Source organism: Pseudophryne corroboree, chromosome 10 (assembly GCF_028390025.1).
Source record: "Pseudophryne corroboree isolate aPseCor3 chromosome 10, aPseCor3.hap2, whole genome shotgun sequence".
Lineage (NCBI taxonomy): Eukaryota > Metazoa > Chordata > Amphibia > Anura > Myobatrachidae > Pseudophryne > Pseudophryne corroboree.
Genome location: NC_086453.1, coordinates 32,589,570 through 32,613,671, shown reverse-complemented (window position 1 = coordinate 32,613,671; position 24,102 = coordinate 32,589,570). Strand labels below are relative to the sequence as shown.

General features: G+C 43.9%; 1 protein-coding gene across 3 annotated transcripts in view; it reads right to left on the bottom strand.

The window, feature by feature from the left end:
- Positions 1–358: 358 nt before the first annotated feature.
- MAG (myelin associated glycoprotein) overlaps positions 359–24,102 on the bottom strand; it is a 236,526-nt gene continuing 212,782 nt past the window's right edge. For 2 of the 3 annotated variants that reach the window (XM_063942280.1, XM_063942279.1), the window contains exons 7-11: positions 21,974–22,234; positions 15,787–16,074; positions 13,722–13,818; positions 11,256–11,352; positions 359–1,279 (exon numbers count right to left, since the gene is read on the bottom strand). In XM_063942280.1, the coding sequence (XP_063798350.1) occupies positions 1,115–1,279; positions 11,256–11,352; positions 13,722–13,818; positions 15,787–16,074; positions 21,974–22,234 (908 nt within the window). In that variant the 3' untranslated portion in view covers positions 359–1,114. Of the gene's footprint in view, positions 1,280–4,774; positions 4,816–11,255; positions 11,353–13,721; positions 13,819–15,786; positions 16,075–21,973; positions 22,235–24,102 lie in introns of all 3 variants that reach the window. The other variant, XM_063942281.1, reaches the window with a different exon arrangement.

The window sequence follows — 24,102 nt, the reverse complement described above, 5'->3', positions numbered from 1 at the left end:
GCCAGTTCCCTCACAAACTACAGAATAACCTGCCCTTCCAAACAGGCAATGACTTGGTGGAAAGGGGGCTCAGCTACCGTAATTCCCGGCGCTCAGGACTCAGTACACCCAGTCCATTTGCTATCTGATCCAGCAACTGGATGCGACCGAGCACACTATAGACACACAGGAACACTTCAGTACTCTCTCTCTTTTTTTTTTTTTTACTAACAGCACAAAGGATTATGGGTAGGGAGATGAAACCGTAATACGGCTTGATAGTTACCCAGTTCCCCTGACACAACTGGCCGCATTATCCGGAGTGGTCTCATCAGGCTGCCTATCCAGCCACAGAAAATACACAGATGTGGAAAATAAATATATTTTTTTACATTTAATCCTGCCATTCAGATTCCCCATCTTGGCTTGATATTCGTAACACTGAAACCATTGGCGGGATAGCTCATCTGAAGACATGGCCTGGAACTCAAAACCCAATGCATCAAATATATAGTGGTTATTACATTTGACTCGTTCTGAGGTATTGTTAAGTTCAAAGGTCTCTAAATATCATTACAGCTTATGGACTAATAATATAGATGTGACATAAATATATCGATAAGCCCCATTATTACATTATTAAACATGCTGTGATCAGTTCTCGGCCAACATTTCAGCATTAAATAAAAACACATGTGTATAATAATTATTAACACACATCTTTGTCTAGATAATACAGATATGAGAAACACCTCAGTTCTCTACCTTGTATGCAGTAAATGTTTAAAGTTATTCAGTATTATGCCATAGGTAGCATAAATATCCCATAATGCATAGCAGCCAATCAGATGATAGCTTTTATTAGTGTAAGGAACAGTGTAATGAAAGCAAATGTTAATCTGTTTGCTATGGATTACAAGACAGTTGTGCTACCTCTGGCTAGATAGATAGATAGATAGATAGATAGATAGATAGATAGATAGATAGATAGATAGATAGATAGATAGATAGATAGATAGAAAACTGTGATTACATTCTTTTTTTCCAAATCTCCGATAGAACAAGGGCTATTGACGTTTTGTGGTGGCGGCCGGACAGTGCGTCAGTTATGTTTGTGCTGTTAGATAAGTGCCCGTCATTTGACTCGGATTTCCGCGTATTCGGTAAGCTCCTCGGGGGAGGAGTAGATGTCCATTACGTTTCTCTTGGTAAAGTCAATGTTTGCATACTCAGAGTCCACAGTTGGAGCTTGCTTCCTCTTGCTCAGCAGGATTCTTTCTGAAATGCTGAGAAATCGGTTCTGCAAATAAAGTGAGAAAACAGTTTCCCAAATTAGACAATGGAAGGAAAGCTACTTGGAGATCAAAGTTGTTGGTTGTCTTGTTTCATGGTTTAGGGGTCTATGTACGTTGCCTTGGATGAAGATAAAGTGGATAGAGATAAGTTGCCAGCCAATCAGCTCCTAACTGTCAGTTTTCAAACCCAGCATGTGACATGGCAGTTAGGAGCTGATTGGCTGGCACTTTATCTCCATCCAAGACTTAGTAAATAGACCTCTTAATTAGTAAGTTCCTGAATGTTTTTCCTTTGGTGAGTATGTCTGTAAATGGCCATATTAAATGACCATGGGCTATTTACCGCAGAATACCAGATTCACCTGTGTACTAGTGTATGTGCCAAATCGTACCCAGCTGTGTGCCTGCCATGCCCAATCAATAAGAACGCACTCGAACCACGCACCCTTGTATTTGAGTGAATACAACTGCAATATCCCTTGCCCGACTTGTGCCCAATAGGACGGAGCCTAATGCTAAACTGCACCAGGACCCGCCCACAGTGACCATCTGGACCAATTATCATCATTTGTGTACTATGAGGATATTACAACTCAATAAGAGGCACACTTTTTAATTATCATTTTCTACAACCGATTATTATAATTTATTATTGCGCCAATAAAAATGAAACATCAATAAATCAAGAGGTTTTACTAATGACACGTAGCGACATGGGTGACAGTAGACTGTCCCTGCGGAGTTATAAGTGAAGTGATCGCTAATGTGATCCCTTTCCTTCTCCCTCAGCGCTGTGTTCCACATGTGCGGTCTGCGGACTGTGCGAGTAACGGGGAGGGATCCTCTCCTGGTAACTCTGCAGAAGGTTGCCCATGGGCTACGTGGACTAACGATCTGGGGACAAGCTCAATTAAGTAGTCCCCATGAAACTTATGGGTCTGCTTTTGCCATTTTCTGCAGTCCACCATAAACACATTCAGTGGATACTTAACAAAAAAAACAAAAAAAGTGTTCTAGGTTATCTCACAAATTATTTAATAAATAGGCTTACAGAGCAGAAATACTTTCGTCTGGGTTACTAACAATTAAACGTCTTTAACTGATCTTCCGCCTCGTCCAAAAAATAACTTTTCATATCAAAAATATATATTTTCTTACATTTTGCAACAAAAATAAATTCTTTCAATATTGTCTTTACATTGGAGAAACCAATGTGCTGCAACAATGCCCAGATTAGGGTAATCCAGAAACTCCTATTCTGTAGGTAATATCCACATCGATGGTGAGTTCTGATGGACATTATTATAAAATTGCCAATTTCAGTGTTTATTATTAATAATAATAATAATAAAAAAGAACACATATAATATGTAAATGTATTTGTTGTCTATTAGAAAAATTAATAACAGATAATGGTGGTCATTCTGAGTTGTTCGCTCGCTAGCTGCTTTTAGCAGCATTGCACACGCTAGGCCGCCGCCCTCTGGGAGTGTATCTTAGCTTAGCAGAAGTGCGAATGAAAGATTAGCAGAATTGCTACTAAATAATTCCCTGCAGTTTCTGAGTAGCTCCAGACTTACTCCTAGACTGCGATCACCTCAGTCCGTTTAGATCCTGGTTTGACGTCACAAACACGCCCTGCGTTCGGCCAGCCACTCCCCCGTTTCTCCAGACACTCCCGCATTTTTCCCTGACACGCCTGCGTTTTTTAGCACACTCCCGGGAAACGCTCAGTTACCACCCAGAAACACCCCTTTCCTGTCAATCACTCACGATCAGCAGTGCGACTGAAAAGCGCCGCACGAACACCAGCAAAACTGCTAAGTTTTGTGTTAAATAACTTAGCGCATGCGCTCTGCGTACGCATTTACCAGCAAATCGCAGCATAGCGAAAATCGGCAACGAGCGAACAACTCGGAATGACCACCCATATACGTAAATATATGGATATCCGCTCTCTAGGTCGATAGTGTCTAGGTCGACCACTATTGGTCGACATGCACTAGGTCGACATGAGTTTTTCACATTTTTTTCTTCATTTGTTGAACTTTTTCATACTTTCCGAACCGCACGGACTACAATTGGGAACGGTAACCTGTGCCGAGCGCAGCGGTAGCAGAGCGAGGCATATTGCCCAAAGCATGGCGAGCGAATCGAGCCATGCGAGAGGACACGGTGCACTAATTGGGGATCCCGGTCGCTGTACGAAGAAAAGACACCCCAAAAAAAAAAACTTTTGTCGACCTTTTGTCACGTCAACCTTGTGCATGTCGATCTAATACTTGTGTCGACCTATTTCAGGTGTCAACTTAGTTAATGTCGACCAATAGTGGTCGAACTAGACACTGTCGACCTAAGTCTGGTCGCCTCTATGATCCACACCCAAATATATGAAAAGAGATAAATAATAGTCACTGTTCATTGATTAAAAATAATTAAACACCCCATATAGTAAATTACTCCATGGGCACATCACGCAGAGGGTGTAACAGTGTCACCAGTCGCCCACATCTCTTCACATACACAAATGGCGAGTTTTGCATAAGGCCAGTGGCATCACTACTACGGGTGTGCGAGTTGCACCCACGGGTCACTCTCAGATGGGGTGAGACTAAAATGGCGGCTCCTCCGCAATGACAGGATCTGGGTGGTGCAGTGTGACATTCTCCTGCAGCACCAGGTTCCTCTCACCTCTTGCAGACACGAACCCCTCATTCTCTGAATGTATTCTGGTATTACCAGGGTTCTGTAACTGCCGGCATCTAAAGCAACACTGCAATTTTACATTATATTTTACATTATGACATTTCTACTAATTGGTAGAATTCGCTAAGCAAATAACAGACACAATTTGTAGATATATATTTCCCATCTCAACATACGTCCACATCACAATTAATTTGGTTCCTGAGGATTGCACGACAAGCACAATTATAGAAACAGCAACAAAGAGCACAGCGATGAGACAAAACAGACATTTATCACTATTAATGTCACTAAAACTGACAGGCCCATCAGACAGTTCATTTCAGAGCCACAAAACAATATGTTGACAAACACTGGTTCGTGGTAAAACAAAAAGGGTCAGACGGCAACCCTAAAATGAACAAGTGCCACAAATGTTCACTGTACAATGATATACTGGTAATAATTTGGGGTTTTATGTTACATTATTGTCTTGTGATGTGGGACCAGACCGTAGTCATGTCGGGCTGAGGTAAAGTATTTGGAGAAATGGCGGCGGCCATTTGCAGAAATAAATGGATGTGGACAGTTGTAGCTTCCTCACTCTGGCCACAATGAGATTATTCCAAAATGGCCGCTGCAGTGCAGGGTAATACTAACTGTGACAGGTTACTGACAAACACATATTCACCAATATCCAGGTGTTATGTTTTATTTTCCCACCCGTGTTACCACTTCTGAATATTATTACACCACACAGGAATAATGTTATTGCCCATCATTAACACACATGACGCAAACAGCTGTGTACCTACCTTGTGGGTCATTTTACCTCCACCGTGCTGATCTCTTCTGACTATTAAAAAAGGAATATTAGTCAATGGTTCAGAATATTATATAATGGGACATGGTGGTTCTGAATATTACATAATGGTACATGGAGGATCTGAATATTATATAATGGAATATAGTGGTTCTGAATATTATATAATGGTACATGGTGGTTCTGAATATTATATAATGGCACATGGTGGTTTTGAATATATAATGGCACATGGTGGTTCTGAATATTATATAATGGCACATGGGGGAACTGAATATTATATAATGGTACATGGAGGATCTGAATATTATATAATGGAATATAGTGGTTCTGAATATTATATAATGGCACATGGTAGTTTTGAATTAGTGATGAGCAGGTTTGGTTCCTCGGAATCCGAACCCCCCCGAACTTCACCCATTTTACACGGTTCCGAGGCAGATTCGAATCTTCCCGCCTTGCTCAGTTAACCCGAGCGCGCCCGAACGTCATCATCCCGCTGTCGGATTCTCGCGAGATTCGTATTCTATATAAGGAGCCGTGCGTCGCTGCCATTTTCACTCGTGCATTGGAGATGATAGTGAGAGGACATGGCTGGCGTTCTCTCAGTTTCTGTGTTCAGTGTGCTGCAAATATCTGTGCTCAGTGTGCTGCAAATATCTGTGCTCAGTGTGCTGCAAATATCTACGTTCTCTGCCTGAAAAACGCTCCATATCTGTGCTCAGTGTGCTGCAAATATCTGTGCTCAGTGTGCTTTATTATGGGGACTGGGGACCACCAGTATTATATAGGAGGAGGACAGTGCAGAGTTTTGCTGACCAGTGACCAGTGACCACCAGTATTATACGTTCTCTGCCTGAAAAACGCTCCATATCTGTGCTGCATTGTAGTATATAGTAGGAGTACAGTGCATAATTTTGCTGACCACCAGTATATAATATATAGCAGTACGGTACAGTAGGCCACTGCTCTACCTACCTCTGTGTCGTCAAGTATACTATCCATCCATACCTGTGGTGCATTTAAGTTTTTGTGCACAGTATATATATAGTAGTAGGACAGTGCATAATTTTGCTGACCACCAGTATATAATATATAGCAGTACGGTACAGTAGGCCACTGCTCTACCTACCTCTGTGTCGTCAAGTATACTATCCATCCATACCTGTGGTGCATTTAAGTTTTTGTGCGCAGTATATATATAGTAGTAGGACAGTGCATAATTTTGCTGACCACCAGTATATAATATATAGCAGTACGGTACAGTAGGCCACTGCTCTACCTACCTCTGTGTCGTCAAGTATACTATCCATCCATACCTGTGGTGCATTTAAGTTTTTGTGCACAGTATATATATAGTAGAAGGACAGTGCATAATTTTGCTGACCACCAGTATATAATATATAGCAGTACGGTACAGTAGGCCACTGCTCTACCTACCACTGTGTCGTCAAGTATACTATCCATCCATACCTGTGGTGCATTTAAGTTTTTGTGCACAGTATATATATAGTAGTAGGACAGTGCATAATTTTGCTGACCACCAGTATATAATATATAGCAGTACGGTACAGTAGGCCACTGCTCTACCTACCTCTGTGTCGTCAAGTATACTATCCATCCATACCTGTGGTGCATTTAAGTTTTTGTGCGCAGTATATATATAGTAGTAGGACAGTGCATAATTTTGCTGACCACCAGTATATAATATATAGTAGTACGTTACAGTAGGCCACTGCTCTACCTACCTCTGTGTCATCAAGTATACTATCCATCCATATCTGTGGTGCATTTAAGTTTTTGTGCGCAGTATATATATAGTAGTAGGACAGTGCATAATTTTGCTGACCACCAGTATATAATATATAGCAGTACGGTACAGTAGGCCACTGCTCTACCTACCTCTGTGTCGTCAAGTATACTATCCATCCATACCTGTGGTGCATTTCAGTTGTGCACAGTATATATAGTAGTAGGCCATTGCTATTGATATATTACTGGCATATAATTCCACACATTAAAAAATGGAGAACAAAAATGTGGAGGGTAAAATAGGGAAAGATCAAGATCCACTTCCACCTCGTGCTGAAGCTGCTGCCACTAGTCATGGCCGAGACGATAAAATGCCATCAACGTCGTCTGCCAAGGCCGATGACCAATGTCATAGTAGAGATCATGTAAAATCCAAAAAATTACATTTCCGTAAAATGACCCAAAAATCTAAATCAAAATCGTCTGAGGAGAAGCGTAAACTTGCCAATGTGCCATTTACGACACGGAGTGGCAAGGAACGGCTGAGGGCCTGGCCTATGTTCATGGCTAGTGGTTCAGCTTCACATGAGGATGGAAGCACTCATCCTCTCGCTAGAAAACTGCAGTGCCCCTCCTAGATGGGCCAGGTGTTTGTGTCGGCCACTTGGGTCGCTTAGGTTAGCCATGCAGCGACCTTGGTGCACCTCTTTTTTTCTTTGCATCATGTGCTGTTTGGGGACTATTTTTTTAATCTGCCATCCTGTCTGACACTGCAGTGCTACTCCTAGATGGGCCAGGTGTTTGTGTCGGCCACTTGGGTCGCTTAGCTTAGCCATCCAGCGACCTTGGTGCACCTCTTTTTTTCTTTGCATCATGTGCTGTTTGGGGACAATTTTTTTTAATCTGCCATCCTGTCTGACACTGCAGTGCCACTCCTAGATGGGCCAGGTGTTTGTGTCGGCCACTTGGGTCGCTTAGCTTAGTCATCCAGCAACCTCGGTGCAAATTTTAGGACTAAAAATAATATTGTGAGGTGTGAGGTGTTCAGAATAGACTGGAAATGAGTGGAAATTATGGTTATTGAGGTTAATAATACTATGGGATCAAAATTACCCCCAAATTCTATGATTTAAGGTGTTTTTGAGGTTTTTTTGTAAAAAAAAAAACACCCGAATCCAAAACACACCCGAATCCGACAAAAAAATTTCAGGGAGGTTTTGCCAAAACGCGTCCGAATCCAAAACACGGCCGCGGAACCGAATCCAAAACCAAAACACAAAACCCGAAAAATGTCCAGCGCACATCGCTATTTTGAATATTATATAATGGAACATGGTGGTTCTGAATATTATAAAATGGTGCATGGGGGACCTGAATATTATATAATGGAATATAGTGGTTCTGAATATTTTATAATGGTACATGGTGGTTCTGAATATTATATAATGGTACATCGTGGTTTTGAATATTATATAATGGCACATGGTGGTTCTGAATATTATATAATGGAATATGGTGGGTCGAAATATTATATAATGGTAAATGGAGATTCTGAATATTATATAATGGTACATGGAGGTTCTGAATATTATATCATGGAACATGGTGGTTCTGAATATTATAAAATGGTACATGGTGGTTCTGAATATTATATAATAGTACACGGATGTTCTAAATATTATATAATGGTACATGGTGGTTCTGAATATTATATAATGGAACATGGTGGTTCTGGATATTATATAATGGCACATGGTGGTTCTGGATATTATATAATGGTACATGGTGGTTCTGAATATTATATAATGGTACATGGAGGTTTTGAATATTATAAAATGGTACATAGTGGTTCTGAATTTTGTGGGACTCATTGGGGTTAATAGTGTAGGGTGAACACGCCCACACAGCACTGGCCACACCCACACAGCACTGGCCACACCCACATGATACTGGAATTTTGCAACCATGCTAGCCTGGAATGTCACTTCGCCTGATGGCGCAATATTATAAACATTGTCTCTGTCGTGGCAACAATATTTCTATATATTTAATTTATAGAAATGCAGTGGTGTTTGGAAACATATCAGAGAGCTACAGTAGTTGGGGTATATTCTCCCCTTAGCATGTACAACAAGTTCTCATGAGCACGGCCCTCGTCTCTCATGTATTTCCCTATCACTGTCTTCCAGTGCTCCTTGTTTCCTTGTCTCAGTGTCTTCTTGTCAGTGTCTTTGTGTGCATGCCTTTTGATGCTGTTCTGACTTCCACATTGTACAGTGGAGGGGGGTGGGAGGGTCGAGAGGTCTCACTCTCACCTGCTGCTCTGCTTAGCAGCGGTGAATGGAGCATGACACGAAAAATGGGGGTGTGACATACAGGCATACGCCATTAACACTAGGCCACGCACCCATCCCTTGAGGTCATGCAACCGTTTCAGATGTGCAATGAAATCATTCCTCTTCCCTCTTTCTGAATGTTGGAAGATATGCACTGAGTCTTTATGTCCTTCCCCTTAAATAACTCACCTCCCCTTGCCTGTCAAGAAGCATTTGATCCCCAACCCTCATTCTTTGGTCTAGTCTAGTTTTATTCCCCTGTATTGTCCAGTGATGTGTTATTGTAAATTTACAGTACCACAGCCCTATCCCTTTTTACTATTACTGTGTACATACCCCTTACGGCACTGCAAAAACTTTGTGGCCCCTACAAAATAGAACAAGAAGGAGGAGGAAGAATGAGTTCTGAGAAAGAAGAAGGAGGAGGAGGAGGAAGAATGAGTTGTGAGAAAGAAGTAGAAGAAGGAGGAGGAGGAAGAATGAGTTGTGAGAAAGAAGGTGAAGGAGGAGGAGGAAGAATGAGTTGTGAGAAAGAAGTAGAAGGAGGAGGAGGAAGAAAGAGTTGTGAGAAAGAAGAAGGAGGAGGAGGAAGAATGAGTTGTGAGAAAGAAGTAGAAGGAGGAGGAGGAAGAATGAGTTGTGAGAAAGAAGTAGAAGGAGGAGGAGGAAGAATGAGTTGTGAGAAAGAAGAAGGAGGAGGAGGAAGAATGAGTTGTGAGAAAGAAGTAGAAGGAGGAGGAGGAAGAATGAGTTGTGAGAAAGAAGTAGAAGAAGGAGGAGGAGGAAGAACGAGTTGTGAGAAAGAAGGAGGAGGAGGAAGAATGAGTTGTGAGAAAGAAGAAGGAGGAGGAGGAAGAATGAGTTGTGAGAAAGAAGGAGAAGGAGGAGGAGGAAGAATGAGTTGTGAGAAAGAAGGAGAAGGAGGAGGAGGAAGAATGAGTTGTGAGAAAGAAGGAGGAGGAGGAAGAATGAGTTGTGAGAAAGAAGTAGAAGAAGGAGGAAAAGGAAGAATGAGTTGTGAGAAAGAAGTAGAAGGAGGAGGAGGAAGAATGAGTTATGAGAAAGAAGTAGAAGAAGGAGGAGGAGGAAGAACGAGTTGTGAGAAAGAAGTAGAAGGAGGAGGAAGAATGAGTTGTGAGAAAGAAGAAGGAGGAGGAGGAAGAATGAGTTGTGAGAAAGAAGGAGAAGGAGGAGGAGGAAGAATGAGTTGTGAGAAAGAAGGAGAAGGAGGAGGAGGAAGAATGAGTTGTGAGAAAGAAGAAGGAGGAGGAGTAAGAATGAGTTGTGAGAAAGAAGGAGAAGGAGGAGGAGGAAGAATGAGTTGTGAGAAAGAAGGAGAAGGAGGAGGAGGAAGAATGAGTTGTGAGAAAGAAGAAGGAGGAGGAGGAAGAATGAGTTGTGAGAAAGAAGTAGAAGAAGGAGGAGGAGGAAGAATGAGTTGTGAGAAAGAAGTAGAAGAAGGAGGAGGAGGAGGAAGAAGAATGAGTTATGAGAAAGAAGTAGAAGAAGGAGGAGGAGGAAGAACGAGTTGTGAGAAAGAAGTAGAAGGAGGAGGAGGAAGAATGAGTTGTGAGAAAGAAGTAGAAGGAGGAGGAGGAAGAATGAGTTGTGAGAAAGAAGTAGAAGGAGGAGGAGGAAGAATGAGTTGTGAGAAAGAAGGAGAAGGAGGAGGAAGAATGAGTTGTGAGAAAGAAGGAGAAGGAGGAGGAGGAAGAATGAGTTGTGAGAAAGAAGAAGAAGGTGGAGGAGGAAGAATGAGTTGTGAGATAGAAGGAGAAGAAGGAGGAGGAAGAATGAGTTGTGAGAAAGAAGGAGGAGGAGGAGGAAGAATGAGTTGTGAGAAAGAAGTAGAAGAAGGAGGAGGAGGAAGAATGAGTTATGAGAAAGAAGTAGAAGAAGGAGGAGGAGGAAGAATGAGTTGTGAGAAAGGAGAAGAAGGAGGATGAAGAATGAGTTGTGAGAAAGAAGAAGAAAAAGGATATAGAATTAGTTGTGAGAAAGAAGAAGAAGGAGGAAGAATGAGTTGTGAGAAAGAAGAAGAAGGAGGAAGAATTAGTTGTGAGAAAGAAGAAGAAGAAGAAGAAGAAGAAGGAGAAAGAGAAGGAGGAGGAGAAAGAGAAGGAGGAGAAGACTTACTGTACATGTGAAGAAATGTAAATACCGAACAGTAGAATGGCTTCCAATTAATCTACCTAATATCTTGGTTGTAGATTTACTCTGTTTAGTAAATGAGGCACAAGGTTAGTAATTACCCATCATGACATTGTCATATTTCCCTCTTGGAAATACACCAACCCTGGCCACACTTGCACAGTAAGTAACATGCTGACGCAACCAGAACATCTCACGAAGCAAAATGAAAATAAAATGCAATGTTCCTCTTACCTCTATTTTCCCCGAACTTTTCTTGGCGGAGGTATCACCACTGTACGACGGCGAGGTCTCTTTCTGGATGAAACTGGAACTTTCTGTCATGCTCTTTCTGCAGAAAAAAAGCATACAAAGAATAACTATGAAATATATAACTTCCCGTGAAGAAATGGTGATTGTGCCATAGAAAGAGCTGAGAAGGCTAAGATGATATGTAAACAGAAAAAAACAATTACATCTCTTGTAAATACAGGCTGGCCAGCCTATGTGGACATTTTACAACTAATGAATCAGTGCACTGTATTGTGATTTTTATTTAGGGATTATACTCTGAATTAGTATACCACTAGTTCAGATTAGAGCGACTGTGATACCTTTGCGGGTTTTTCATATGAGTTTTAGATGGTTTAAAGGTTATTTGTATTAATTGCTTTATCTCATTGTGTGGTCACTCCTGAAGTAAATAGTATATTGCATATATTATATATTATATATATATATACTATATCTTATTTTTCCCATCCATATCTTGGATTATTAATAAAACATTATATTTAAATGTGATCCTGTTGCGCACAGATTGGGTTTTTTTTTTTTATTTCGTTTTTTAGGGGATAGCAACTTTCCCCTTTTCACCAAATTGTGCAGCATTAGGAAGTTCCCATAGGGTTGAAGGCTACGGGCGCCCATTTTATCTTGCTTTATCTTAAGATGATATGTACCATGTATGCTGTGCAGTGCATTTACTGCCAGTCTTGTGCACACTGGACACTTCTCAGCATGATCGGTAACATACCTCCAAGCATCTAGACATGTGAAACTAGTGCAAACTAAGCCATGCTCCCAACCATCCACTGTGGGACAAAACTCCACCCACTTCTATGTAAGCTCCATCCCTTTTTGAATTTTGAACATAAGACTGAATCTAGAGTTGCACATAAGTGTATTTGTGCAGTGGAAAGATGCCTCTTGGTGCGAATTTGCTGTTGTTTGCACGTGCAAGCCTCACATCCATATTTAGAGTTGCATGGATCTAGCATTTGTGGCCTGTTTAGCTAAGACACATGGACCACTGGCTCCCTATTCCCACTACAATTCATTTGAAGCTGGTCACCCTCACTTACAACGCCCTCACAAATGCTCCCATACATTTCCCCATACATCTTTGTCCTCATCATGAAATACTGTACACCCCAGCTCTAATACTCCGTCTCTGACCTTTTCCTCCAATCATAACCTCTGCTCACTCCCTTTTCCAAAACTTCTCCCTCGCTGCTGCTATGGAACTCCCCCACCTTGCCCTACCAAATCCGCCTCAACCTACAATCCTCAGACTTCTCCATCAACACTCAAATCTTCATAATGATAATGATGAAGACGATGACGATGGAAGCCTATTTATCAGGTATTCCTGAAGTACTTGTATCACTGCTAATCCTGTTCCATCTCAGGACTGTGGTAATAGGAAGAGGAGACTGAAAAAATAGATTGAGAATAATTCCTTTGCCTTTAAAAATGACTGGGGCTATTGCCCCACCTTGGAAGAAATCACTGTTATCTCCAGGTGTGCAGTTTGTAGGGGTGTGATACGATATACTGGTGGACAGGATGCCAGCAGTTATAAGACATAAGGGTCTGTTTACTAAGCTTTGGATGGAAATAAAGTGGACGGAGATAAAGTATCAGCCAATCAGCTCCTAGTTGTAATTTTTCAAACCCAGCCTGTGAAATGACAGTTGGGGGCTGATTGGCTGGTATTTTATCTCCGTCCGCTTTATCTCCATCCAAGGTGTAGTAAATAGACCCCTAACACCGGCATACCCCGATCGCCGGCATCCTGACCGCATCCCGGTTGGTAGATATGCTTTAACTTCTATATTACATCAATGTTCATTCTATAGATATAAAACCTTTTATTTTATTTTTTATTTTTGTTATTTAAGCTATTAGAATTTTTCCGTGTGTGTGTAATACCGGTTGCAGCAGCTTTGTACAGCCGATTGGGCGCTATATAGTGATAAGTATAATAAAGTCAAATTGCAGTGATAAATAACACTTTATAACTGTGATAATAATAGGCCTAAAGCATTCCCCGTTCTAGAACTCTATAATAGAGCACAGTATTGTTCACTTGCTCCATTGCTATTCTGACGACTTTTGTAAGAGATGTTCTGAACTTTTGAATGGCAGATGAACCAGGGGAGCGGAGGACAAGCAGATGCATTTACCATTGTAGCATTCGCCCCATTAGGGAACGTTGGATTTTTCCCTGCTAAAGCTGAGACCACAACATATTTATTCCAGTCAGGGTCAGGGTGAGGCCCTGCTCCCATTCAGTGCTGAACACTTGTTTAATATGATCACAAAGACTGACTGGAATCTGGCAGGAGGAGTGGAGCTAATTAGCACTGTGCTGGAGCCATGGAAGCAGCTGCCTGGTAAACAAGACATTTCAGCAGTGTGTCCAGCGCGGCCCCTTACTTCTCTCTGGTTTTTATCATGTAGCCACCGACAGCCACCAGGATGACGAAAACCACCACAGCTCCAACGGGACCGATCTTGGCCCAGATTAGGTTGCCTGTGAGGGGAAGAGAAAGCCACAAAACAAAAGTGAGAGGTTGTATAACTGTACATAGACACACTGGGGGTAATTCAGACCTGATCACAGTAGCAAGTTTGTTAGTAGTTGGGCAAAAACATGTGCACTGCAGGTGGGGCAGATGTAACATGTGCAGAGAGAGTTAGATTTGGGTGGGTTATTTTGTTTCTGTGCAGGGTAAATACTGGCTGCTTTATTTTTACACTGCAATTTAGATTTCAGTTTGAACACACCCCACCCAAATCTAACTCTCTCTGCACATGTTACATCCGCCCCACCTGCAGTGCACATGGGGCCTAATTCAGACCTGATTGGTGCTGTCTGTATGCACACAGGAGGTGGATAGGCAGACGCACAGAGATGGACCATCTTACAGGCGTGTTATAAGAATGTCGCAGGCGTGTCACTGAACCGGTTGCAAACTCAGACGCTTAATCACTCACATTGGAGGCATCTGACTCACAATCAGGCCCATTAGGAGAAGTGCTAGAACACAGTCCTGCCATGGGAATGCTACTACAAACAGAGAGCCCAATCCCGAGTCGCACTTACGTGGCGAATGTGGCCACGTGTAGTGAATAACTGCATACCGTGCCTGCGTCATGAGCTGCATACGCATCTTTGGAAACGGGGTATGGTCCTTAGGTAGACCTCACTTAGGTTGACAGTCATTGGCGTTTCTATAATGGGTGCAATGTGTGCGGTGCACGCGGGCACCTGGGTCCAGGTGGGCCCACACCGTACACACTGCACCCATATTCTAATGCTCAATTTTCCGGCGTCCAGCACCGAACGCTGCTCTCGTGGCGAAATGCACAGCTAAAATGGCCACCGCGCATGCGCAATAGCTAAATTGGTCTCCGGAACATTGCGGGCGCCATGTTTCCGGAGACCTGCGCATGCACAGTAAACTCCGGCATATTGCAGGAGACTACCGCGCCGTGCAGAGGAGGGGGCCCACCCGGAGGTGCACATGGTCCCCCTCCTCTGTTAAAGCGCCCCCTGTCGACCACTATTGGTCGGGCATTAGGTCGACATGGCAAAGGTCGACACATGAAAAGGTCGACGTGAGTTTTCCCCATTTTTTAAAACTTTTTCATACTTTACGATCCACGTGGACTATGATTGGGAAAAGTAACCTGTGCAGAGTGCAGCGGTAGCAGAGCGAGGCACCTTGCCCTTGGCATGGCGAGGGAAGTGAGCCATGCGAGGGGACACGGTGCACTAATTGGGCTTCCCGGTCACGTTACCTTTTCCATGTCGACCTGATGACCATGTCAACCTTTTCGACTTAGTGCCTGTCGACCAATAGTGGTCGACCTAATGAGTGTCGACCTAAATTGAGTCAACCCAACGATCCCATTCCTTGGGAAACATGGCTACGATACAGAATGGGGCGGCTCTCAGACATCTCTCTGCGGCTGCTAAATCACCATTTCTGGCTAGTGACTGTTCCAGCATTATAAGTTGAAATAAAAAAGTCAACATTTCTGCTGGTAATTTCACCTTTTTCTTATGGATCCAAGATTTCGGCGTTCATTTACTAACACTGAGTTTAGGGGCAACACTTTAACCAATTAGCTTTTATCTGGCTTTCGCTCTGTCCATAATTCTGAAAATAAAACTTTGGGCCTGACGCAGAGCACATGGTTGCGACGTCTTTGGATGCCGCAGGGATGTGAAAATACGCTAATGCAGCAGGTGGCGCCTACAGGGAAAAGACGCCTCCTAGCAGCAGCTGCCATCTGAGTGCTGCGTCCAAAGGCCGCAATGTTGGCCGCATCGGTCATCTGAGTAAGTAGATGCTTGCTCAGAATAACCGGCAGAACTGCTCAGCCCATAGACACTTACAGAAATATGGCAGTGTCCACTAAACAACCTATGGGTTCTTTCTCAGATTAGACCTTGTCATTGTGTAAGAGTTACAGGGACAGCATCACCACTTACTGGAGTCCTGGAACAGAAGCTCGTGGACCTTCTTGCCGTACAGGTTGCTGGCGGAGCACAGGACGACTTGGGGTAGCTCGGTCTCCTTCTGCAAGGTCAGGATACTGCTCACCATGTAGCCGTTCCTCTGCGAGTGCACATACTCCGTGTTCAGTTCGCTGACTGTGAAGTTCTTCTCGGGGATCTCAAATATAATATACGGATCCGGATTGGACTTGACGGTGCACATGCACTGGACGTTGTCCTTGGTTACTGTGCACTTAGATTCAGATAAAACCAATGGAGAAACTGAAAAAGAAGAAGGAACAAATTATTTGTAGAAAAAAGTGATTTAACAATAAGCATTATAGGATGAGTCCACTCTTGCCGAATGACAAAATAGACCAAGAGGGTGTAATAGTTTGCTAAAAATATTCCCTAGAAGAGTGTATCTAACTCTTTTTCGGCAGCATCACCATCTTCCGTGGGCTGGGTATCTTAAGACATCCGTCTTTGACCATCCAACTGGCATATGACAAACTGACTACACAACCCACTGACGTCAGCAAGTTGGCATGTTTATCTCCTAAATAAAAGTCTACAGAGGTTGGCTTACCCTTTAGAGCTGATCAGCTTATCAAAACTGTAAACACGTAATATGTGACATCTGGTATTGAGCACATTCCTGCGTTAAATCTTAGAAAATCATTTTAATTGGGCAGAGAGATTATTTTTCTGCCACAAAAACACTGCAGCGTTGGCCAAATTGGCAGGACGGATCTCAACAGGTGTAATCAGCTCGGAGGCGAAAAAATACCTTGGACTGTGACTATGTTCGGTGAGAACAACCGTCTCTGCGAAGTGTGAAGCTGGTCAGGAAAGTGTGACACTTGGCGCAGTTTGTGCTATAGATGACTTATCTAGTTTGAATGCACGCCCGAGAAACGCAGACGTCTGGTGATTCACCTGGCACCAGATTAACTGATAAACACATATTAATAGAAAAAAAGTCTTAAACTGATTTCATTAATACTACATCGGTTCTAACACTATTTGTCCAGGGCCATCTTTTCATATGGGCTTAATGGGCAGTTGCCCAAGGGCCCGAGGAGTATAAGGGCCCTTGGCTGATAGCTGAGGGTCCCCTTTTTCCAAGGGTACCAGATTTTTGAAAATCAGCCCTGGGGAACCGAAGATATCTGACTTCAAAGCATTCGTCCCCATCCAAGCCTGTTAATTGCTCTTCCCAGCCAGATATCTCAGGTTCTGTCAGACTTAGAGTTTTCCTGAGGATATACTCCAAAAGCTGGGACTCTCCCTTTTCAGTGGACACTGGCAGCTTGTCTCTCCTATGCCAAGAACCAGAGTTATTAGCCTTCCAGCAGCTGGTCCCTGCTCCAGCTCCACACGCCTTGTATGCAGTTTTATATTTTCGTTGGTGGATTGCTCTGGCTACTGAATTCGGACCCCAAGTCCCCCATACCACCTGAAAGGTGGGACTCTCTAGTTGTTTATTCCATTGAAAGCTAAGAAATGTATTTTCAGGGACTAGAGATATGTGCAGTCACTGAAGCTGCCCTCCCACCAGAAAATGATGAATATTAAGCCCACTCCACTAGCCACCACTCCCCTGCATATTAAATGCCCCCTACCACCCTGGAAGTCATGTACCGGGGCCCCTTCATTCAGCCCAGGGCCCCCTTCTACAGTTTAGTGTTCTCCCTCCCGCCCCATATCCCACCATCTGTGCAGTAAAAGAGTAATTAGCAGAAATTACTGCTCCAGGTCCTACATTCTGAGTGGAAGATAGAACACCCCCTACCGCCTGCGGGACATCAAAGCTGCCGCTGATAGCACCCCCCACCACTACCGCTGGAGGATGGGTAGGGGCCCCAGTGCATTGCTTTGCCCAGGGGCCTACACTGCTGTTAAGATGGCCCTGTATATGTCACTGTTACATCTAAACGACAGAGGTCATAAAACGTTTTGTCCTCCAGGAAGGTCTTCCATCATAAAACATTATATGATCTACTATGGGGGTGATGTATCAAGCAGTATAAAGAGTGGCCCAGTGGAGAAGTTTCCCATAGCAACCAATCAGCTTTGAGGTAGCATAAATCAAGTATTTGCGATTGGTTGCTATTGGCAACTTCTGTACTTTTCCACTCTTTACATTGCTTGATACATCTGCGTTTGCCGTTCAGACTTCATCGTTCACATTCAAGGAACACAACTATAAGCCACCACACTGGATACATTGATCAAGGCAGCTGAAACACGCTGAAAACCGCCCGACGTTATCTCGTCTCTTGATAAAGCATTTTTATTTTCAGCCATGTGACTAGAAACAAGCGATCCGCTGAATATCCGCCTCGCAGTTGAACCCTGAATTTTGCAAGTTTCATTTAGTTATGCGTTCAGATGCAGAATGAGGCCCTCAATGTCAGCACCTATGCTACCTAGAAATGCACCAAACAGGCGGAGAAATCTCCACACATCACTAAGGCCTCTGTTATTAGGTTATATTATTACAGCTAAAATGTAAAATAAATGAAAAGTAACCTTTTTGTATCCATAGCTCCAAAGTAACTTTTGTACAGGTGCTACTGCTGGTTTTAGTGATAAGAAGCTCTACTTGTCTATTGGTGGTGTTCAATGAGATAAACCACTAATCTCACTTACCTTCCCACTTACCCAGGGGTGTAGCGAGGGTGGCTCCGGTGGAGCACAAGCCCCAGCAAAGTTAGAGGGCGCGCCTCCGCCTAACACCTCCCCCACACCACTGTGCCACGGACCGCTGTACAGGCAGCCACAGAGCAGCAGGAGGAGGAGCAGAGGTGGCGCACACTGACTCAGACTCTGACACTAGGTTGGGAACAGGGCAGACCCAACAGCAGGAGATACTGAAAGTCGACACGTGCTGGAGCTCTGACCATCTTTTTTATATGGCTCACTGTGTACAGCTGTGCAGCACCTCTCTCTACCTTGGCTGCTGCAGCACATTTCTCCACACTGATCCTACAGCACATCTCTCTGCCCCAGCTGCTGCTGCAGCACCTCACTCTGCCTCTCAGGCAGCTGCAGCACCTCTCTGTGCCCCTAATGCTGCTGCGGGGCAGCTCTCTCTGTACAGGGGAGGGGGGCACCAAAACATACCTTTGCTCCGGGCACCATGGCACCTAGCTACACCTCTGTACTTACTGCTTGCACCAGCTATCCAGACGAGGGACAGGTTGGCCATAGGTCTCACCAGGAAGATTCCTGGTTGGCTGATGTGTCTGTGGGGCCTGTTTTGTGTGTTGTCATGTGGCCCCACCCCCCACATGACAGGCAGCCCACCGCACTCAGAGCCTAATTCAGACCTGATCACTGCAGCAAAATCTTTCTCTAATGGGCAAAACCATGTGCACTGCAGGTGGGGCAGATGTAACATGTGCAGAGAGAGTTAGATTTGGGTGGGTTATTTTGTTTCTGTGCAGGGTAATTACTGCTTTATTTTTACACTGCAATTTAGATTTCAGTTTGAAGACACCACATCCAAATCCAACTCTCTCTGCACATGTTACATCTGCCCCACCTGCACTGCACATAGGGGGTAATTCAGGTCTGATCGCTGCTGTGCGTTTTCGCACAGCGGGCGGTCAGGTCCTAACTGCGCATGTATGTGCACTGCAATGCGCATGCGCGTCGGACAACAACAACGGGCATCGCCGGTCAGCAACGGGATGGTGCGAAAAATCCGATCGCACAGGCGTTCGCAAGGTGATTGACAGGAAGAGGCCATTTGGGGGTGGCAACTGAGCGTTTACAGGGAGTGTCTGGAAAAACGCAGGCGTGCCCAAGCATTTTCAGGGAGGGTGTCTGACGTCAGCTGCGGCCCCGATCAGCCTGATGTGATCGCCCTGTAGGAGTAAGTCCTGGGCTGCGCACACACTGCACACACAGAATTTTAGCAGCTCGGCGTACACATAGCAGCGCACACTTGCATGGCGAATATACACCCCCCCCCCCTGTAGGCGGCGACTATCTGAACGCAGGACAGTAAAAAACGCAGCCCAGCGATCAGACGCTCCTACGGCTACACAGTATGTTATACCTCTTGTGCTGCCATTGTTGGGCCTCTTCTACAAAATTTTACAGAGCCACATTTAGTTCCCAATCCTCCTCTGGTCTGCAGCGAAAGACGCAAGGAAGGCCGCATTTGCATACAATCAGGCCCTATGAGGAGTGATCCTGCCTTCCTCCACAAACCCGCCCCCGCTGGTTCTTCATCCCAATCCGCCCTTGATCCAGATACAAGCAGGAGCGTGGGAAGGACGTAAGCTGCCATTTTATATTTTTATGTCTCATTGAACTTTACCCACTAGCGTGCGCAGCACATTTTATTAGGGGGTGCACCGTCGGAGGGGTGTGTCTAGCACCATCTATTGCCGGTCAACGCAATATAAAATATCCACCCTTGTACCAATCCTAATAAAGCAGATACACTGTCAGATGTTGTGGTGTGTACCAAACAAACACCCCTGATGGCACTTTCTGCAATTACACTGCTCCTCCTCAGCCCGGTCTGGCTCCCCCTCTCTTTCCCCTGCAAGCTGCAGCAGCTTACTTACAAGTCAGTCACTCACTGACACTGACAGTGGCAGACTAGTATTGCCGCTGCTGGAAAAACGAGTGACGTGTCAATGTTGCTGCCGACCGCCTGCCAGTTTTTAATTTGTCTTCCTAAGAGGAACGCTGGCTGCATGCTGATCCTCATCAGTGGCTGGCATTGGCATAGCATAGGAGAGAGGTGGGCGTGCAAGCAGCATTACGTAATCACGTCACATCACGCTGTTTTTGTACATGGAGGTGGAGCCGGGAGTTTGAAAGCCGGTGGCAGTGGCACCCTTGATTAACCCAGGCGTCCGGTCAGTAATACAGTCCTGACAGGGTGCAGAGCAGAGGGGACAGTAATCAGCCTGCTCGGCGATCGCTGCATCAGGCATGTGAGATCGGGGTGCCAGACATTAGGGGGTACCTGTGCGCACCAGGCACCCCCCCTGCGCACACCTATGACTTTACCTCAGAACAAGATTAGAGTTATATTAATCAATTGATAAACACCCCCTATCTGTCTATACAGAGCAAGTTAATCTGCCCTATACACACTTAGGGGCATACTATTACTTATCAGGACTTAGGGGGACATTTACTAAGCAGTGATAAGAGTGGAGAAGTGAGCCAGTGGAGAAGTTGCCCACGGCAACCAATCAGCACTGAAGTAACATTTATAATTTGCATACTATAAAATGATACAGAGCTGCTGATTGGTTGATGGGGCAACTTCTCCACTGGCTCACTTCTCCGCTCTTATCACTGCTTAGTAAATGTCCCCCTTAGTCCTGATCATTATAAAAAAAATGTGTTCCTTATCATGGCAATAAGAAATGAAGTACGGAAGGAATGTATTATTATTCTTACACAGGGATAGAGGCTCCATCCCTGCGATGTGTAAAAGTAAAGATATCGCTAATAAAATCACTTTACCCGCTTCTGTCCATGCACGGTCATCAGACTGCACCATTATTGCCTGCAATCTGTTGCCATAGGCTACAACGAGTAACACCAGCTGGGATTTCCAGAGCTTGGTAAGTACAGCATTTTAGCAGTTCCTGTAGAAAGCTATTGGGAGGTTGCTTTTGTGATTGAAAATGGAGGACCGGCAGCATATATCTGCGATCCCTTGTGCATACATCCAGTGGTACTTAATATTTGTGGGTGCTCCCCAAAAATGGGTGTTTTCAGGGGATATCCCACAAATATTTTTTGACAAATATGCACCCTTAAGATGAATTAATGTACATTGGGGTTTTCTCAGGGCCATCTTAACATAAAGGCCCACTGGGCAGCTGCCCAGGGCCCCACAATTATAGGGACCTCCGTGCAGGGGTTGGTTGTAGTCACACAATCAGAGTGGCAAGACATCATGCTCTACCTGCCTCTCAGTCAGTAGCCAGACAGTGAATGGCTGTCAGCTTGCTGATTGGTGGATGGCTGGAGCTATCCACCAATCAGAGTGTTGACAGCCATTCACTGTATGGAAGTGTTCAAAGACAGATACTGAATAGTAGAGGACTTCCCAGTGGAGGGAGCATCATCATCCTCAGCCAGTAGAGTCAGCAGAATGACAAATGTTTTTCTTTTTGTCTGATGACGGAACACTTACACACAACGGTGAGGTTAAAGGAGCTATTGCTGTGTCCGTACTGGTTCTCGGCCAGACACCAGTATTCCCCGTCATGCTCATGAGTGACCGAGGGGATTTCTAGCACAAGGTCATTCTGGAAGATGACGGAGTTAAGAACTTGTTTGTCCTTCACGATGGAGATAATGGGATCAGGGTTCCCCTGGGTGTTACATGTTATGGTGACCGCCTCTCCTTCCACCGCTACCATCGACGCATTCACCGATGGCTTCCAAGGAGCATCTGAAAGATAATAGAGTCACATTGTTATTTCCCTACCAACTACTGGTTCTCAGACTATAGAAAAACTGGTGTAAATTCAATGCAAGCTGTCTTGGAGGGTTCTCGAATGCTAGCTGATCCGGTCGCTCAACCCAAGAGCTGAAGAAGACCAACATTCAGTTTGACTATACCCATGGGATGGTAAAATCAGATGACATCTGACAATTTGGAAAATGCAATATTACGGGGGGTTAAATGTTGGACAGATTTAGAGTTGGGGGTGCACATACTTCTGTAACTGAACCTTAAGCCTCAGTGTACAAATAAAGCTAAGCAGTATTTGTATTCTATTGTGCTTGCAAAATCAGACACTATTTTACCTGCATGCAAAAAAAAAAAAATCAGTTCAGCAACATATTTGTACAGGTGCAAATTTGCCCCATTAATCTACACTAAATGAGTCTCTATTTGAACGGTTGACCAGCCTGACCAGTAGGGGGCAGTAAGAGATGTTACATGAGCCCATGCTAATTTCAAGACTGCTCCACCCACTATATTAAGTCTACAGACAGTAAGATAACATTCAGTGGGCTACATTTCTGAAACAATTGGGGTCCCTTTTGGGAACGAGAGGAAACAAAATGTTGCCCGATTTCAACTTTCTACCAACTGTGGTTAAATCAGTTCAAAAAGTTAGACTTAAAAATGGTTTTAAAATTGAAGTATGTTCTTTACATACTATATTAAGACAGAAAGAGATATACAAACATCTATTTAAAATAATTTTTTGTGCTGAATTTGTAATGAAAGACTTTTGTGCAGCAAAAAAAAACCCCAAAAAACAAAAAAAAGAAAGTGTTCTATATATCAATATATATTATAATACTGTATATTGTTTAAGGTGGCTTTTCTTCCAAATTAGAGACAGATGGATGTACAGAGGATGGGTGGGGATAGAACAGCCTGTAGCCAATCAGAATGTTAGAAAGTTAACAGCAGCACAGAATATTTAAACCCCATCCAACTTCCCATCGTTCTCGTGTAGGTAAGTTTGAAGTGGGATGAGCTGTGAAAAGTTATAGCCCATCCCAGCACCAAAACAGTAACAATAGTACTCAGTAGTGATGTGAGGTTGGTGCGAAACGCGTCAATATTTTAAACCAAGTTAATGCATCCAACTTATTTGTGCTAATGATAAGCAGGTTGTGTTCACCAACCCGTCTAGAGGCCAGAAGAACATTGTAGCATCCCGGTTACTGCCAGATGGGCGGGTTTAGTTATTTATCAAAACATTCCATACTTAGGTGCGACATAAAACTGTTCCATCTAAACTGCGTCGTATACAGAATATTGCATTAAAACTTAAAGTGTTTAGATGGAGTTTTTAACGCTTTCATTCCCACAGAAGTCGGGGAGACCCAGTGTAGCTGCAAGGCAGAGCCGGAGTTGGTCTCTTCTTCCTGAAAGTCTGTAGCTCTTATAACAGAGCGACTTTCCTGCAAATAGTTTGCAACCAGAACTGTTTTCCTATCACTTGGGGCGCCCAGACCACCCAGCCAGCCCTGCGCCTCGCCTTACATCTGCTGTAGTAAATGAGTTACAGCTGAGAAGTGAAGACGGGGCGGGACGCTGTCTCTGCAAATTCACTTGGCATCAGTTAGCTGCAATCCCTGATAGAGTTAGTGCTGTATTATATCTATCAGATGGAATTGATACAAATAACAGTGATTAGAAATTAATTGCATAAAACAATAAGCTTAAGACAGCAGATTAATTGATTTGTTTTATTATTCACAAACATTTTTTGTGGTTAAAATCATGGCTTATATTGCTACCTAGACAGACACACATGTTTCCCCCAGCAGTGTCTACTGGTGTTCACCCGTCTG